This window comes from the organism of the source record quoted next, unplaced genomic scaffold, assembly GCF_019419815.1.
Source record: "Pyrus x bretschneideri cultivar Hongxiangsu unplaced genomic scaffold, Pyrus_bretschneideri_v1 Contig7, whole genome shotgun sequence".
NCBI lineage: Eukaryota > Viridiplantae > Streptophyta > Magnoliopsida > Rosales > Rosaceae > Pyrus > Pyrus x bretschneideri.
In genome coordinates, this window is record NW_025999809.1 from 10,127,611 (window position 1) to 10,146,859 (window position 19,249).

Genomic DNA, 19,249 nt, shown 5'->3' on the forward strand with positions numbered 1-19,249 from the left:
ATTTCAACCAACTTACATAACCCACGTCAACCTTTTTTGATATTTTATTTTTATTATCCTTGATGTTAAACAAGAGAAAGTAGCATTTTTTTTTTTGGGTATTTGGAACCAAATACGAGCTGCTTATTGTTGTGGGGCTTTTGTGTTGCAGGTGTTGATGGGCTTGTGTTGTAAAGAGGCAAGTTTTCCTATGGAATGTTTTGGGTCTAACTCATGAATAGGAGACGTGAAGATTTTGATTATCTCTTTACATCACAAGCCATCAAAACCTTCGATGCAAAACTCTCAAATACTAATTAAGAGCATTTCTAATAAAAAATGCATTTTTTCTTGGTGTATTATTATTTCATCTCAAGTCAAATGCATAACCTCTGATTAAGCGTGGAATAACTCACAAACAACAACAATCAGAAATCACTCGCACATATCTAGGCGATTTACTCCACACATTCAAGAATATGAATATATAGATACTTATTATTTAATATATACCCAAGCAATTATGCAAGTTTGACCATTGACCATTGACCATTGCTATAAGATGACATGTAACATGTTGCATAGTGGGTTAGAGAGACAGAGAGAGAGAGAGAGAGAGAGAGAGAGAATCGTCCACGCCACTGTTGTCACATGCAAAAGTTAATGTAAAAAAAATAGTAAATTGTAGTAATAGTTTATCAATTTTAATCAAATTGAAGCAATGATTTTTCAAGTAAAAATCTATTACAATTGGTCTTTTAACTCATCAAGATATGTAACTATGGTCATTTTTATTAACTTCGTCAGAATTTTATCAAAATAAGTTATGTTGGATGAACTATGGCTACAATTGGGGTCCCTTAACTCATCAAAACATATAACTATGATCATTTTCTTCAACTTTATTAGAATTTTGTCAAAATGAGTTATGTTGGAATGACCCTTGTTACAATTGGGTTAAAGTTGAGAGACTATTGCTCCAATTGGGTTAAAACTGAGGGACTATTTCTTTAGTTGGATTAAAGTTGAGGGGCCAATAATAATGAATTTTTAGTTGAGGGATCAATGGTAATGAATTTTTAATTAAAGAACCAATTTACTCTAAGAAAAATTCAAAACAGAAGCATACAAAATAGTTGGGACAAAAACAAAAGGTAATACCCCAAAAGTTCATGACTCATACGAGTCATTGACACTGTGCTTTTGTTTGTTATCTCCTCCTCTCATTTCTCCACCTCTCTCTCTACCATGCCATGTTTTCTTCTTTGTTTTCCAAAAATACTAGTAAGTGGCTTTGCTACAACAGTCTATCTTTTTGAGGATCGAAATTCACAGAGGTATTTAAATTTCCTTTTGGCAACTATTATATGATTCACCAACGTTAGGAATCGAACTTAGAACATAGTTTTGTAATACAAGAATTGAAATTCATCCCTAACTACTAAATCACCTTATGATAGTTGTCATTTGCCATGTTTTCTTCTACTGTTGGCACGTCTTGTTCTTTACTAAATTGACAATTGTTATCTTCCAAAATATCACTTTCTCTGAACCGGTTTAGACCAACGGTTTTAGGGTTCAGACCGTTTTAAGTTTTCCTTGGGCAGAAGTGGTATCCGACCGGTTTTGTTTTGAAGGGAAGTCGTGACATCAGCATGATAAAGAATTTGCCAAACCTCTTTCATTAATTTATTAAACAAAGAATTTACCAATAAAATTGGAAAAAAAACAATTCATTAAGGTCTTTCAAGTGGACCAAGAAGGAGTTCTACTTTTGTCAAGACAAAAGGTTTGAATATAATATTAAAATGCTTATTAATTTTTTTTTAGTATAAGCAATATTATTTAAAAATGAGAGAAAAAAGAAAAGGTACGCTACAATTAACATAACAACCAGTCGAAAAACGCTAGTTAACTAGCTAGCAATAAATTTCTCTCAAAGGGGCTTGTGAGACCAACATCTTGGGGCTAATGTTGGAGCCGCTCAAGGGCCTATTTAAAAAAAAATAAATAAAGGACAACTGGTGGCAAATCACAGTTATCCATCCCTTTCGGGGGCTAGGAAGATTTACAGAGGCATTTCAGCCTCCCTCTAGCTACAAGTCTAGCTTCCAGACCAAGCAACGAGTTTCAAACTCGACCCGAGACCTCTAGTTTTTAATTTTAAAAAAATTTGGTAATTCGTCATTAACCACTAGACCACCAACTCGTGATTGCTCAAGAAAGTACTTGGTTTAGTAGAATATCTCATGCATTCTTCAAATGGCGTAGGTCATCTTTGGAGGATAAAAAATGGGTCGGAAGAACAAGTTTTAAACAAATATTTTAAGTTATATTTTTGTGGAGGACGAATATCTTATTTACAGAACAACCCCACCACATGCTGATTGATTTATAAAGTTAAACAATTAGTCAAAAGTAATGAAGTTAGGGTCTTGATGATGACCACATGATGAGGATTGCATGCAGATCATATGGATCCCTTGATCGTGAACCATAGATCCAGTCTACACCAATCAAACATAAAATAATTTTCATTGCTTAAAAAATAATTAATACATGTTAACATAGTAAACAAAATATATGACGTACGAGTAGCAATTTCGCAGCAATCGAGCATGCAAATATCTGTCGTGTACTCACAGGCCACACTCAAACATAACATTAGATAATATGGGATGATGGGTTCTTTTGTTTCTTTTTAGTAGTAGGTAATATTTTCTTATCACATTCGTCGTATGGGAAAGAACATTTTCCATATATGTCTGTATGTGTGTGTGTGTGTGTGTGTGTGTGTGTGTGTGTATCGACGATGGGACATGTAGATTATGTTAAATAATGTAGTCAATCGAGTGGCAAGCATAGAAAAACATGTATATAGCTATGTCCACTCCCTACATCTTGTTGACCAAATGATCATATCATCCTCTCTTTTTCTATAGAGGAGAGGTAACGAAGAAAAAGATATATTAATTACGTCGTAAGATTCTGTTCATTTTTATAATTGATGTATTTTTTTATATAAAAAATGAAGACGAATAATTACCAATTCATGCATGTACTAGTATCTATTTCGTTTAGAAAAGATTTAGAAGTCCATTCAAATCTTTAAAATAAAATTTGTAAGGTTTTAGCTAGGAGTAGTTTAGGAATAAGTAAAGTGTTTTTTTTTTTTTTTGAGAAATGATAAACACAAATTCTTTTTAAGTTCACACACACTCATGTTTAATTCAGTTCGTTGGTTTGGTTTGATTTATTAAATCTGATGATTAGAAATAAAAAAATATATATATGTGAGAATCTAAAAAGAGAGAAAATCACTTTTTTTTTCCCTTAACTTTTGTGGGAGGGTAAGGAAAATATGGAAGGTGAAATGAACAGTGAATAGGTGAAAATAGCACTTTAATACCACGTTTATCTAGATATTGATGCTCGTTTTGAAGTATCTTTAAAATGTATGAAATCGTATATATTGAAAATATTTTTGAAATCAATCCCTAACAAATATACAAGTGAATCTTAAAAAGGTACTTAAAGTGTTTTATGCAAGAAGAACTATAATTATTTGCTTCTTATAGAAAGTATTTCGCTTTTGGAAACCTAAAAATATTTTTCTAAAAGTGTTTTCAGTTATTTTAAAAACAATTCCAAACAAACTATGATTAGGTTTGCTAATGTTTTTGCTTATTCTGTATGAGAGCTTAAACGACACAACCAACTCTTGCATCAAATATCAGTTCATATGCTTGACCTTCTTCTTCCTGCAATTCACTGCCCTTAAAATGCAAACAAGCATTACATTTAATTTCTTTCTCCTGATTGTACTTGCGAGCCAAATCTATCAGCCATCTTCGAGCTGCTTGTCTGCCGGAATGCCTCCTTGATTTTCATTTTTGTTGTATTTTAAATTTTAAAAATGTGATTTTTTTTTTCGTCTACGTGGCGCCAAATGATTGGTTGTGTGGACTTTGTGTATGCCACGTCATCAAACTGATAGAAAATTTAAAATATTTTGATAATCAAGGATTACATTGATGTGTAGTACTTAATTTCAAAAACGATGTTACTTGATTTTGAAAGCGAGAAACTATTTTGATAACTTGAGTTAATTTCAATAATCATTTGCTATAAAAGTCATTTCTTTATAACAAATTCCATGAGAAAACATCACAGTGTTGCACATCTGGGCCATTTTAAGGGCAAATTCTCGTTACTTCATGACTCTTAAATGACTAGGGGAAGGAATTACATTGACTAATATGTTAGACTCTTAAATGACTAGGGGAAAGAATTACATTGACTAATATGTTAGGCACGACATAATTACATTGACTTTATTTATTGCGCTCACAACCGAGCTTTTATAAAAGAAATGCTATCGGCAAGATAGAGAAATTTTTTACTGTGCTTGAAACACATGACAATATATATATGTCATTATATAGTTCATGTTTAACTCATTACATAATAACATATGTTATACTGTTCCGTGTTCTAATATACTAAAAAATCTCTCGATGCAACATCCTTAAAAAAAGCCATGTGTGCTGCATGCTACGTGATTCGTTTTGATGAAATTTTGACCGTAATTGACACTGCAAGCAACTTTTGTGTGTTAAATTGTCAAAAAAGCAAATAGTATATAAGCCTAACTTCTCAAGGAACGAATCAAAAAAATGCCGAGGCTTAGGCCATCTCCAACCAATGATCCAGAGGGCTAGAGGCTCAAAAATAGCACTAAAATCGTCTCCAACCAAGGGTCAGGCCAAAGGGTTTGTTGGCCCCACTGGACAAAAAAGGGCCAAATGGCCAACGGTGCCAGCCCCAAGTCGGGCTGGAATTCAAATGCACCGGTCATTTAGCCGTTTTTTTTTTTTTTTTTTTTTTTAACAAAATTTGTTTAAAAATTTTTAAAAACTCTTTTTTTTTTCCCTGTACCTTCCTAAACCATTAAACATTACATAACATTAAACAATATTAAACAATATTAAATAACATTAAACAACATAAGAATTATACAACATAAAAAAAACATTTAACAACATGAAACTTAAACAACATTTTTAAAAACATTTAACAACATAAAACTTAAACGCCTACTCCATGTTATTTTTGGCCCAAATATGTGTAACAAGATCCTGTTGTAGGTACTTGTTTGTGGCACGGGAACATATCATTCTATAACGCCTCATGTACTTATTTATAGGGATACTACTAGTTCTTGGATTGAAAGGCAAATTAGGCCCATCATATATTTTTGCACAAGCCTTTCTTGACCTATTTGGATTGTCTTGGTTGTCATCAGACTCTCTATCAATATACTCATCTCGCTCATCCTCTACAATCATATTGTGTAATATGATGCAAGACATCATGATGGAGTCCAAATTTTCTCGACTCCACCCTTTTGCCAGTTCGTTGATGATCTTCCACTGTGCTTGTAAAATACTGAAAACTCTCTCAACATCTTTCCGGTATGCCTTTTGGTGTAAGGTAAACAGCTTTTCGGCGTCATTCACAGGGTTTGGAATTGCTTGGATAAGTGTCGCCCTCTTTGGGTAAATGTCATATGCCAAGTAATACCCCATATTATACTGACGGTTGTTGATGTAGTAGTCAGGTTGAGGTGCTTTACGTTCTGTCAGGGTATTAAAGAGAGGTGAATGCTCAAGAACTGTAATGTCATTTTGGGATCCAGGGACTCCAAAGAAAGCATGCCAAATCCATGTGTCATACGAAGCAACCGCCTTTAACACAACTGTTAACTTTCTTGACCTTCCGCAAAAGCCTCATTGCCATCCAGTGGGACAGTTCTTCCAATCCCAATGCATGTAGTCTAATGACCCTATCAAGCCTGGAAATCCACGGTCTTTAGCTTTGCGAATGAGCCGATCCAGATCTTCTTGATTTGGCTTGCGAAGGTACTCGTCTTTATAAAACTGAACCATTGTGTCATAGAATTCAGCAAGAGTATCAAGGCATGTAGACTCAAATATACCATGGGTTTCATCCATCGAATCAGCTGAGGAGCCATAGGCCATCATTCGAAGTGCAATAGTAACCTTCTGATGAGGTGAGAAACCAGCACGGCCTGTTCTATCCCGCTTCTGTCGAAAGTATGGATTAACATGTTGGACATCATGAAGTAAACGCTCGAAGACATGACGCCTCATCTGGAAGCGACGACTAAAATCCTCTTTTGTGTACACCGAGTTGGGGTTGAAATAGTTATTCATCAGATTGGCATGCATCATCGCTCTATTTCGTGGTTTGTAAGAGCGGCCAACAATAAAGCCACCCTATTGAGGTTGTTCTTGAGTTGGCTGACACACCATGGCCGCAGCCATGGTTGCTATTATGTTTTGTGTGTTGCGCCATGCTTTATCTACTTCATCTGCTTCATCAGACTCCTCATCTTCTCGTCTCATCTATGCCCATTTTTCTTCCAATTTGGAATTGGATGAGAACCCCAATTGGAATCAGAAGAGGATCCAAAGTTGGAATTCATTGCAAACTTGAATTGAAATAGATTGAATTTAAAGGTGTGTGAATTATAACCCAATATCCACCCTATTTATAGCAAAAAAAATAATATTTAAATCCAACGCTAGCTGATGTCACTTAGCCGTTGAATTTAAATTTAAGTTGCAGTTTTTAAATAATAAATTATGTTTGACCCTATAACCTTTTGGTCCTCGATTGGAGATAATTTTTTGTGACAGGATTAAAACGAGCTCTATGGTTGGAGATGGTAAGAAATATAACCCTATACTGTTCATTAAAATATTATTTTTTTCAAAGACCAGAGATCTAAAACGAGTCATCTAGCCAACGTTCGGTTGATGATGATCTTATCATCCTAGCATTTTAAAATAAACAGACAGATGACATCAATTGCTTATGAATCACACGGTATGTCAACTATGGCCGACACCAACTCCGTCTCTAACCTTTTGCCCCTTCTCTCTATCTCTCTCTCTCTCTATTCACAGATGAAAGCGAAAGATTAACCAAAATAATAAACTACTGCGCCTACAATGGCTCTCTATTTTTCCACACTTGCAATTTTTGTAATTTCCAAACAAAAACAAAACACTTCCATTAATTTACACCGAGCCTGCGTCATCTCACCCCAGCTGGGATCGCTGATGCTATCTCAATCGTCACCACAGCGACTTCATCTCCCTCTAACGAAATTTCTCAGCTCCTTCTCTCTCTCGCTGTAAAAAAAACACATAAAAAAAGCTTGTTTTCTCTCTGTTGTCTCTCTCTTTCTACTTTCTGACCCTGTTTCTCTGAATTGAATCCTACCCTTTTGGCCCCCCACCTCTCTGTCCTCCCTGCCAATCTTGGGATTTGATATCTGTGAGTTTTGTTCTGGTTTATATGGTTGAAAGTTTGCTTCTTCTTGTTTTGGGAAATTTTGGGTTTGCTACAATTTTCCTGGGATGAGTTCTTTTGATGTTATGGGTTTTGAAATTCAGGTGGGATTTGATAGGAAAACTACAACTTGTAGGAGAAGCCAATAACAGTACATGTGTAAATTTTTTTTTATTAGTTTTTATACAACTCTTTTGATTAAATCTGCAAAAGTTTCTGTTTTGTGCAGTATTACAAATCACATCATATAATATATTGGATCCAATATTTGGTTTATATTGTTGTAGTTAGATCTTGACCATGAATATTCTAGCTTTGTATTTTAGATTTTGTTTCTAATTCCAATTTGGAAGCTTCAACTCATCAGTTTTAATTTGGAAGCTTGAAATTAGCAGTTTTAATCCAATAGTTTTGTATTTTAAGTCTTTTCAATGGAACCCACCTTTCAAAAGTGAAGAGCAAAATCACAATTTGTGCTAGGTTTGTATTTTGAGTGTTAAACTTGTAAATTTAAATTTTGTGATCATATTGGATCATCCCCTTTTGTTAAGTAGTCTGTTTATCTTGCTTTTCGATTCTCAAAAGCACTTTTGCTTATAGGTTTTTACCATACGAATAAGATGGATCATAATATTTTGAGAGCTATAGGCTATAGCTTGTGTTGGAAGAATTAGACAGCTTTGGGGGTCTTAATTCTTCAAGGGAATTAGTTATAGATTTTGCTATCTTCAAGCACTATGTGATTAGGCTTGACATTCATACATCCTAGGCTCTACAGGTCCAAAGTCGATTAATGGCTCATTCAGCTGAACCATCATCCTCTCTGAGCTTTACTTCATCGCCCCATTTATCAAATGGTTCAATAAGCCACAACTTATCGTGTTCTGGCTCCGAATCGGTGCCAAGTCTTGAAGTCATCAGTTTGTCCAAGCTTAGCTCTAGTTTGGAGCAGTTGTTGATTGATCCTGGCTGTGATTATAGTGATGCTGATATCGTAGTTGAGGGGATTCCTGTTGGTGTACACCGATGTATATTGGCTTCTAGGAGTGGATTTTTTCGCGAGCTATTCAAGCGAGACAAGGGGTCTTCTGGAAAGGAGGACAGGCCAAAGTACTGTATAAGTGATTTTCTGCCTTATGGTGATGTTGGATATGAAGCCTTCTTGGTTTTCTTAAGCTATGTGTATACGGGAAAGCTTAAGCCTTCTCCCGTGGAGGTGTCAACCTGCGTTCACAATGTATGTGCCCATGACGCATGTAGACCTGCTATCAATTTCGTTGTGGAATTGATGTACGCCGCTTCCATTTTCCAAATGCCTGATTTGGTTTTGATATTCGAGGTTGGTCTTCTGTTATTCTGTCTATGCAACTTATCATTTACTCATTCTTTTGGTAATACAAATGGAAAATAGTTCTGATTTGATTGTCTATGTGTTGGCAGCGGCGCCTTCTTAATTTTGTTGGGAAAGCTCTGTCAGACAATGTTATCCCAATTCTCGTGGTTGCTTTCCATTGTCAGTTGAATCAGCTCATCGATCAGTGTATAGATAGAGTGGCACGATCAGATATTGATGACATCTCTCTTGAGAAGGGACTTCCTGATGAGGTTGTGAAGAAAATCAAAATTCTTCGCCGCAATTATCAGCAGGATTCTGACCCAAACTTGCCACCTGCCGATCCCTTGCTTGAAAAGAGAATCCGAAGAATACATAAGGCTTTGGACTCGGATGATGTCGAGCTTGTGAAACTTCTTTTAACGGAGTCTAATATAACCTTGGATGAAGCAAATGCTCTCCATTATGCTGCAGCTTACTGCGATCCTAAGGTTGTGACCGAAGTGCTTGCTCTGGGCCTCGCTGATGTTAACCTCCGGAATGCTAGGGGTTATACAGTGCTTCACATTGCTGTGATGCGCAAAGAGCCATCAATTATTGTATTGCTACTGACTAAAGGAGCTCGTGCATCGGAGCTGACATCAGATGGTCAGAGTGCTGTTAGTATTTGCAGGAGGTTGACGAGACCAAAGGATTACCATTCAAAAACAGAGCAGGGGCAAGAAGCAAACAAAGACCGAATATGCATTGATGTTCTAGAGAGGGAAATGCGGCGGAATCCAATGGCTGGAGATGCATCTATATCTTCCCAAATAATGCCTGATGATCTGCACATGGAGTTGCTGAACCTGGAGAACAGAGGTAAGATTCCTAAGACATTCTCAATTTTATTTACACCATTCAAAAACACTATTTCTTCGTTTGATTGGTTTAGTGTGCCTCTGAGTCTCTGGCATGACATCTTTCACTTGTTATTGCAGTGGCATTGGCCCGATTGTTTTTCCCTGCAGAAGCCAAGCTAGCCATGGTCATTGCCCATGCGGAGACATCTGAGTTTGCTGCGCCATCATCATCGAAAGGCTCAAGTGGGAATCTGATGGAGGTTGATTTAAACGAGACCCCCACCGTGCAGAACAAAAGACTTCATTCCAGGTTGGAAGCCCTTATGAAAACAGGTAAATCACAAATGCATGCTTTTCTCTGTTACTGCGGTCGACTTACATAATATTTAGTCATTTGTTCTAAGCTTCATCGTATTGTGGCAGTCCGTTTGGGTAGATGCTATTTCCCTCATTGCTCGGAAGTCCTGGATAAGTTCATTGCGGACGACCTCCCTGATTTGTTTTACCTCGAGCCTGGCTCCTCCGACGAGCAGAAGGTAAAGAGGAGGCGTTTCATGGAGCTCAAGGAGGAAGTACAAAAAGCATTTGACAAGGACAAGGCCGAGTGTAACCTCTCCGGATTGTCTTCATCATCCTCCACGACATCTCCGGAAAAAATTGGTGCAAATCAGAAGGCTAGGGAACGGTGAAGGCGTGTAAATTTGTATCAAATAAGCCTTCGGAGGTTTACTGACGAAAGCGTAGGAAAATGTTGGCTATATTCGGAGGGGGAAATCTTGGCAGATGTGAATTGTTCTGTTAACTGCACAAACTAGCAAGTATCCTAGTTTTGTAGTTCTGTAGAGGATGATTTTGAATAGTAGGTGTATCTGTTCAATGAAAATTAACTTTTATATTTCTTTTAAATCCGTCTCAGGAGATTTTTGAACTCAAAACTTCGCATTTAAGGAAAACACTCTTAATGAATTTAGATGTATTCAATTTCAATACATAATAAATATTACTTGTCAAAAAGTTAAATTTGATTTTTTTTTTCTTTTCTAATTAACTCTAGATTATCTTATTTATCTAGACTTTGGCCTTTAAATTTTAATTAAAAATTCAATAATTAAGATTTAGGCCTAAAAATATTTATCATCTTATTTTTCTTCTCAATATACTTAGAATCATATTAGATACACTAAATTTGTTTATCAAATAATGTGTCACTAATTAAATTTATACTTTAATTCAAGTTGGAACTTGATTAAATAGTGGTAATATAGTGTAAAATGTGTCGCATCATATAGTGCACAAATGCAAGAATTTAGTGTGTGTAGCACCACCAATATACTTAACATTAAAGTTCCAAATTCATCCATCACGAGGTGGCCTAGTGGTTGGGAATGAATTTCAAGCTCGTATTTTACACGACACGTTCTGAGTTTGATTTATGTCTTGGTGAATCACATGATGGTGGCCAATGGGAGGTTGAAATGCCTCTATGAGTCTTTCCGGCCTTTGGAAAGGTGGACTGTCATGTCGAAGCCATCAATTAGTCTCCTTTAAAAAAACTAAAAAATAAAAAATAAAAAATAAAATCCAAACTCCATAATCCATCCCTCCTAATAAATAAAGAGTATCACTCAGTACTACGATATAATAGTATTCCTCTTCATTTGAAAGTGAAAGGTCTTAGGTTCGAATCTCGTGGATGGCGAATTCGATACCACATTAGGCTGTTGGTTTTGCCGAACCCCCCCTCCCCTTAGTGTAAAAATATCGATGTACTAAAAAAAAAAAAAAACAAAAAGGTGGTGCTATACAATGATAAATTTTTACCTCACACACTTTTGTTAATTTTTTTCCATCAATATTCTTCAATTCATTCAATTCGGCAGGTGAAAATTAAGAGGAATGTGTGAGACAAAAATAGGTGTCTGGATAGCAAGCGCAGCATCACCCTAAATCAAACAAGTGATCAATTATGGTAGTAGTTAAATCTGACTTTTAACCCATAATTCCATGTTTAAATCCTATTCTAATTCTAGCATGTTTCCTCACTTCTCTCACTACTTAAGCTTTAAACCCGGGAGTTAATAAACGTGGAAAACTTGAACCACGTTAGCAACGTTAAAGCATAATCGTCACTCAAACGCCGTTGACTATTTTCGTAGTAACATCTTCAACCACCTCCTGCATTTATGTGACCCCATCAATCATCAAGCTTTGATGATCCATCTCATTAATCTCCATGTTTAAAATCTAACGCAAACTAAAAATGGCCGATCCATCATCCTCGTTGAGCGTCACCTCATCCTCCCACGTATCCAACGGCTCAGTAACCCCCAACTCCTCCTCCCCCGCCGCCGACACCCCGCCGCCCACCCGGGACTTCACCTGCCTGACCAACCTCAGCTCCAATTTGGGCCGGCTGTTGGCCGACTCCGGCGGCGACTACAGCGATGCCGAAATCACCGTCGAGGGCGTTCCGGTTGCCGTCCACCGATGTATTTTGGCTTCGAGGAGCGAGGTTTTCGCGAAGGTATTTAGCCGGGAAAATGGGGGTTCCGAAAAAGAAGGAAAACCTAGGTACTGTTTGAGTGATTTGCTGCCATTTGGGCATGTGGGTTATGAAGCGTTTGTGGTTTTCTTGGGGTTTGTGTATACTGCAAAGCTGAAGGCTTTTCCGGTTGAGGTTTCGAGCTGCGTTCATAATGTGTGCGGCCATGAAGCCTGTCGACCCGCCATTGATTTTGCTTTGGAGTTGACGTGTGCCTCTTCGGTTTTCGGAATGCGGGAACTTGTTTCAGTACTTCAGGTTGGTTGGTGCTGTTTGCTTTCTAAATTTCTGATCAAACATTTTAATCACATTGAGAAATTAGTCAACTTTCGAGTTCTCATTGCACATTTGTTCAAGTGTTTCTGCAACTTCGTTATTCAAGCTTGGATCTTCCAATATCTCGAATGCAAAGACAGATTACTAATTAATTTGGAAAGAAAAATGGAAGGTTGTTCTGATTTGGTTCTGTGTGTATTGGCAGCGACAACTTACTGATTTTGTTGTTAAGGCTCTGGCGGATGATGTTATCCCAATCCTCGTGGTGGCGTTTCATTGTCAGTTAAGTCAGCTCATTGATCAGTGTATAGAGAGAGTGGCACACTCGGATCTTGATAGTATCTCTCTTGAGAAACGACTTCCTGACGAGGTTGTGGAGAAGATTAAAATTCTTCGCCGGAATTCTCAGCACTACTGCGACCCAAACATGCCGATTGTGGACCCCTTGCGTGAAAAGAGAATCAGGAGAATACATAAGGCACTGGACTCCGATGATGTTGAACTTATGAAACTTCTTTTAACCGAGTCTGATGTGACCTTAGATGAAGCCAATGCGCTCCATTATGCTGCAGCCTACTGCGATCCTAAAGTTGTGACTGAAGTGCTTGGTCTGGGTCTGGCTGATGTTAACCTCCGGGATTCCCGGGGTTTTACAGTGCTTCACATTGCTGTGATGCGCAAGGAGCCATCAATTATAATATTGCTTCTGTCTAATGGAGCTCGTGCATCAGAGCCGACCTTAGAAGGTGAGAGCGCTGTTAGTATTTGCCGGAGGTTGACAAGGCCAAAGGATTATCATACAAAAACAGAGCGGGGGCAAGAAGCAAACAAAGACCGAATTTGCATTGATGTTCTAGAGAGAGAAATGCTGAGGAATCCAATGGCTGGAGAGGCATCTATATCTTCCCAAATGACGCCCAATGATCTGCATATGAGATTGCTGAAACTGGAGAATCGAGGTAACATTTCTAAGACACTCTCACTTTGATTAGTCAAGGATTGTGGTGGCATAGTCGGTATCATTTTTCTCCAGAAACACTTGAATCTCAACCTTTTGCGTTTCATGTTTCATGTTTTGATTGTTTAATGTGTGTTGAGTATCTGACGTGATATCCTTCACTTATTAGATAAGGCCTGAATCTGAAGTGCATTATTTATTGCAGTGGCACTTGCCCGATTCTTATTCCCTGCTGAAGCCAAGCTAGCCATGGCGATTGCTCATGCAGACACAACGTCTGAGTTTGCCGGGATCTCTTCAGTGAAAGGATCAAGTGGGAATTTGATGGAGGTTGATTTGAATGAGACTCCCACCGTGCAGAACAAAAGACTCCTTTCTCGGTTGGAATCCCTTGTGAAAACAGGTATCATGGTTGTCTCTCAGATAAATTATTGTGGTTGAATTGCAGAGTTCTGGTTGATCCTTTTCTTCGGCTTATTTATTTGCATGCTTTGACGAAACTCTCCCTCCCCTCTCCCCCCCCCCCCCCCCCCCCCCTCCCCGGCGTTGCCACAAGAACTTGCAATTGTATGACTTTGCCCCTATGCTTCAGTTGTCTCGTGTTACCCCATTCCGTCAAGGGTCAAGGTGTTACGAAAATCATTAACTTGGCTGATGTGGAACACGGGAAACAAACGGAAAAACCCATTATTTTTGCCACATCAGTCAAATTAACAATTTTCCTAACCAACTTGACATGCCTTGCGTAACATGAGGCACGAAATGAAACCAAGGAAGTTATTTTTACACTCCACAAGACATCATAAGTCGAACCACAACAGCAAATATTTAGTATTTAGAATCTGCTAGTTAAAAGTACTTGTAGTGTCATCGGTTTTATTCTCTTCTAAGCATTAGTGTTCTATTGTGGCAGTCAGCATGGGTCGATACTATTTTCCACATTGCTCGGAAGTCCTCGATAAGTTAATTCACGGCGACCTTCCTGATTTGCGCTTCCTTGAGACGGGCACCACCGACGAGCAGAAAATAAAGAGGCAGCGTTTCTTGGAGCTTAAGGAGGAAGTACAAAAGGCCTTTGACAAGGACAAAGCTGATAAGAACGTCTACGGGTTGCCTCCGTCATCCCCATCGCCACCGGAACAAGTTGGTGCAAGTCCAAAGGTTAGAAACTTGTGAAGGCATGTAAATTGTATCGAATCATAGGCCTCCCAATAAGGACGAAGTTAGAAATTTCTTTTAGTAGGGGCATCCCGAAAAATATCTAAAAAGACCATATTATAGGATGTCTTAATACCCAATATGATAATAGGGATGATTTCAAATGATGGTGTATCACAAGTCCAATGGTACAAAAATTTCAGTCTAGTAGTGGAAAGTGGCAAAATGATGAGAAAAATATTCCTACATGATAGGCGGGATAGGGTTTTTTGGTTTGAATGACAGAACAAGAGCACTTTTGCTCATATTATGCAGTGAAGTAATATGAAGGTATGTTGAACATTAGATACATATATTTACTACAAAGATAACGTGTGTATATTATATAACCGAAGTTTGCAGTTTAACAAACGAATTACTTGAGTGGGGGCATCTGCCCCCAGTGAGCCTTAATTGGCTCCGTCCATGCTTCCTAGTTATGATCAAATTTTGCAAATGGTCCGAGCTGGAAGCATGTGAATGTCTTCATATGCAGGATTTTAGCTGCCAAACTTGTAAAATGGATCTATTATTTCCAATACTTCAATCAACAGATGGATTCTTTGATCAATGAAACAGTGTAATTCTTAACATATCTCTCGGGTGCGAAACCAAAGTTACCACTGCAACATGAACCGCAGATTGAGCACCATACGAACCAAAGGGAAGCACATGAATGAATTTACGTCAAAGTATTTAGTATACAAGACGGGATTCGTTGCGAAAATCTAAACGTACAAGATTACAAGGATGAAATTCTTAGCCTTTTTGCGATTTTAAACTTTCCCACATGGCCGGACCTTCAGGATGGACATCTACGAAATATTTTACAAATCGAGCATCTGAACATGCAAGGAGAGTGCTCAAGGATAGCATAGGCTTTGCCGCACCTTTCCCCTTAAGCCACAAATACATCGAGAATCGGAGATTAATCCTCTCCATATCGTAACATAAATATGCCGGGAATGCCGCCAGAGAATCGAGCGGATAATTTAAACTGTTTGTTAAGCAACTGATCTTCTTTTCAAGCACATCTTTGCTTTGGTTAAGAACATTAGGAGCTTGTTTAACTGATCTTTGATACGACATTGCAGTCCAAGCCAGCTTGAACTAGGCAATCAAATCTTTCCTGCAGTTGGTCCCCTCTGCCTCTGAATTTTTTCAGAGCTTTCATCATCTCCTCTGAGTTTTCAGTGTATCCCCATCGCAACAAAAACGATGTTTTCTCGAGATGATTACTAGGAACTGGGGATATTACTTGCTTGATGGTTTTACATTTGGACTTTGAAGCCAATCTCAACACCTTGTGTGGATCTTCCGTTATAAGTTGGAGCAGACCGACTCTTTTGACCTTCAGCTCTTTACATAAAGTCTTAGGTCTTTTTAAACTAGACGAACTCAGAAATTCAATGTCATCGGCTACAATGTCTGCTATTTCTTCTGCCCCCATTCCAATCTCAAACAGAAAATCCATTGCCAGCAAAAGATTTTTCATGCACTTAACAGACAAGACCTGAGGGTTTCGCATAAACAACGAATAAACCTCATCCATCCCGAGACCCAATTTGAGTAACCGGCCAAACAATACATACACGTTCTTCCCAGAACCTTGTAACAGTAATGCAGGATTTCTTTTAAACAAAGCACACATTTGCTCCTCTGTATAACCCACACTATCGAGAAAATCCATTGTATCAAGCATTCTGTTCCAGTTGTACGTACTGTTATGTGATGCATACCTTCCAATCCAATCCATTCCGAGGCCTATATCCTTCATTTTTTCGTGAACCTTGACAAAGTCGCTATGAACACCCCCAACCAAAAGCAAGGGGCAACAACTAACAAGCTTAATAACTGTTGGTATGCTTAACCCCAAATTTTCATAAGCTTGAAGCTTTGAAGCCAACACTTGATAGTCATATCCAAATATCTCTCTTGCCTCCCTGTACATTTACCAATGTTACCACGGGGGATTCCGTAATTGCATAAAGCATGAACATTATCAACCATAACACGATCATCACTCAGAAACATCAAGCGCCGGTAGCAGCGATTGCAGCTCAGACGGGCTCAAACCCAAGCTCTCAAAGAAGGGTTCAAACTCATTAACGGGATTGTAGCGTAGAAACCGTGTTAAAGAACGGGCAACATCTTTCTCGGAGTCTATCTTGGAGAGCAAATTCTGAAGAAAAATTGGGGAGTTCTTGCTAATGTGCTCGGCATCCATGAAGCTGAAGCTTCGAGTAGAATGCAGGTAGTCGAAAAGGGCTTCCTGAGCCACGGTTCTAGCATTTCGAGAAACCCGATTCAAAACTGGAGAATCAGATTGCGTGGACTCCATGACTGAGACCCTTGCCAAATGGGCAATCCTAGAACTCCAAAAGTATCGATTTTTAACCCAAACGAGCGACGGGTTTTGCACAGAAGCGGTTGTTTCATGAACCAGAGGAGAGAAGGGTACATGGTGTTTGAGTTGGGCAATCATTTTCGAAACCCTTTTGTGGATTCTATTCATTAACATAGAAAGTGGCGAAGGAGGCATACAACAGAGAGAGAGAGAGAGAGAGAGAATTTTGTGGGTGAATCACATTTTTGCAATAATAGTTGAAAACTGGAAGTTGCAGAGTGTGAAGATTGAAAGAGATAGAGACAGTTGAGAAGAGAGGTTACCTTGGATTGGATGAATCCTCTCGGGATTTAAGTCCCTATTGTTCCTTTCATTATATCCTGTCTGGGTTTTCCAGAGAAGCGAAGATGGACTATGTGCGCCTCTGTTTCTGCTATTATCATAAACCCTAGAATTTGGGGGTTTTAGCCGCCTCCTTTTTTTTTTTTTTTTTTTTTTCAAATATTCTTATTTATTTATTTATTTTGTAATTCTCGGGGTCAAAGACTATAATTAATACTCAATTTACACTTGTTCAACACCACGGGTGGCTTAAGGGTTAGAGATTAATTCAAGGCCTGTATTATTGATTAGGGGTAGTTTGGAATAACTCTATAATTCTTCACAACCCTCGAAATGATGGACGGTTGCAAAGTCATCAGTCGGTTCATTTTTAGAGCAATTCCACCCCAAAAAAATGAGCTGACTCAAAGTCTATTTAATCCACCCAATTGAATGGTAATTGACTCCAATGAACAATAATTGACCAAGTATATCTCCATACCTAAAAATTGAGTTCAGCAATAGTCTAGTTAATTTGTATTAAAATATTATTAATTTTTTTACAAAATAATTAAAAATAATTTTATTTTTAATTTCGGATATAATTTTTAATTAATCTTATCACACCCGTGTCGTTTTCCGAAAGTACAATTTTTGTGAAAGATGGTTAGGTATTTATATATCTATAATCTTTTTTTTTTCTATATTTTTAAACAACTTTTTATACTTTTTTATTAAGTTAATTAATCTTTGGTTTTGTATTTTTAAACAACTTTTTTTTATAATTTTTTTATTAAGATAATTAATCTAAACCGTTAGATTTCAAAATAATGAAATCCAACAGCCCAAAAGTAAATACGTGGCCCACGATAAGATTCTGACATTTTTTTTTAAATGTTGGAACGCACGCTCACGTGCGCGCAACAAAAAAAAGAAATTCACATGGCTGACGTCATGTCTCTTACTCAATCCATTATGTGCTGGGCTTAAAGTTAGCCTCCATTTTGGGCTAGCCTATTGGGTGGGGTGAAGTGGGTTTTTTTTTTGGGGTAGGGGCCAGCTTATTGAGTGGGGTGAAGTGGGGTTTATTTTTTTGGAGGGGGGCGTTAGCCTATTGGGTGGGGTGAAGTGGGTTTTTTTTTTGGGGCAGGGGGGCCATTCTATTGGATGGGGTGAAGTGGGTTTTTTTTTGGGAGGGGGGGGGGGGCCTATTGTGTGGGGTGAAGTGGGTTTTTTTTTTCGAGAAGGGGGGGGTGGCGGGGGGTTGGTCTAAAAATTAGACTTTGGGCTAACATATTTGTTAGGGGTGGAAGTGCTCTTAAAGAGAAAAAATTTACACTTGTTCATCTTGTTAATAAAAAAGAATGCTCATCTCATGTTCAAAAGTTGGTTCCGTCACTCTAAATAAGTATACTTAATTATCCTCTATCTCCATAATTAGCCAAGTGTTTTATGTTCTATTTGACATGATCAGATCTAAAGTTGAGTTTCTTTAACCATCTGATGATCAATTTCGGTTCTCCTCAGGAGAATTAATTATCATCAACATCATCACTCCCAATTGATGGAAGCTGATCAACAAGCTTCATTTTATCAAGTGCATATTAATCGCATGGACTATACAAATGCATCGATCAACATCGACGCGCTTGTTGGGTGAGTATGGCAACGAGAGTAGGCTAGTTTGGGATTCGACTCCGATGTAACCCTAAACAATACATGAAGAAAATAAATCTGCACCCTTTTTGTTGTAGTGACGCTGCAACAACCCTTATGAGCCAACCTTACACGCCAAAAACACCAAACCCAAATCCCACCACGGCAATTACTCATCCTCTTTTCTTTCAGTTATGAATCCAAATTTACAAAGAAAAAGGAGCTCACAGGGCAACAATGTTGTTGAAAAAGTGGAAACTTGAACCAAAAGACAAGTTTTACTCGAAACTGCTATCTGCTGCTGCCCCATGCATGATGCAGCAGCATGCCCTCAACCGGCTAAGTACCCAACCATGGATTATCTCCTATATAACATAGTATAAGCTTGATTAAGGTCCACTCATAGTAATGATTACCA

The 19,249-nt window shown here is 38.0% G+C and overlaps 3 protein-coding genes across 3 annotated transcripts; 2 read left to right on the forward strand and 1 right to left on the reverse strand.

The window, feature by feature from the left end:
- Window positions 1–8,152: 8,152 nt before the first annotated feature.
- NPR-1 (regulatory protein NPR3-like) lies at window positions 8,153–10,231 on the forward strand. The gene is given in 4 exon segments (NM_001302312.1): window positions 8,153–8,698; window positions 8,800–9,553; window positions 9,673–9,867; window positions 9,958–10,231. Coding segments are annotated over 4 exon segments (1,761 nt in total). The 3' UTR covers window positions 10,224–10,231.
- A 1,401-nt stretch (window positions 10,232–11,632) lies between these two features.
- LOC103945126 (BTB/POZ domain and ankyrin repeat-containing protein NPR1-like) lies at window positions 11,633–14,813 on the forward strand. Its single transcript, XM_048573802.1, has 4 exons — window positions 11,633–12,334; window positions 12,558–13,311; window positions 13,516–13,713; window positions 14,224–14,813. The coding sequence occupies exons 1-4, from the start codon at window positions 11,795–11,797 to the stop codon at window positions 14,484–14,486; spliced, it is 1,755 nt and encodes a 584-aa protein (XP_048429759.1). The 5' UTR covers window positions 11,633–11,794; the 3' UTR covers window positions 14,487–14,813.
- A 236-nt stretch (window positions 14,814–15,049) lies between these two features.
- LOC103945127 (transcription termination factor MTEF18, mitochondrial) lies at window positions 15,050–17,492 on the reverse strand. Its single transcript, XM_009355651.3, is given in 4 exon segments — window positions 15,050–15,578; window positions 15,580–16,460; window positions 16,463–16,548; window positions 16,550–17,492. Coding segments are annotated over 4 exon segments (1,779 nt in total). The 5' UTR covers window positions 17,050–17,492; the 3' UTR covers window positions 15,050–15,266.
- Between the last annotated feature and the right edge of the window lie 1,757 nt (window positions 17,493–19,249).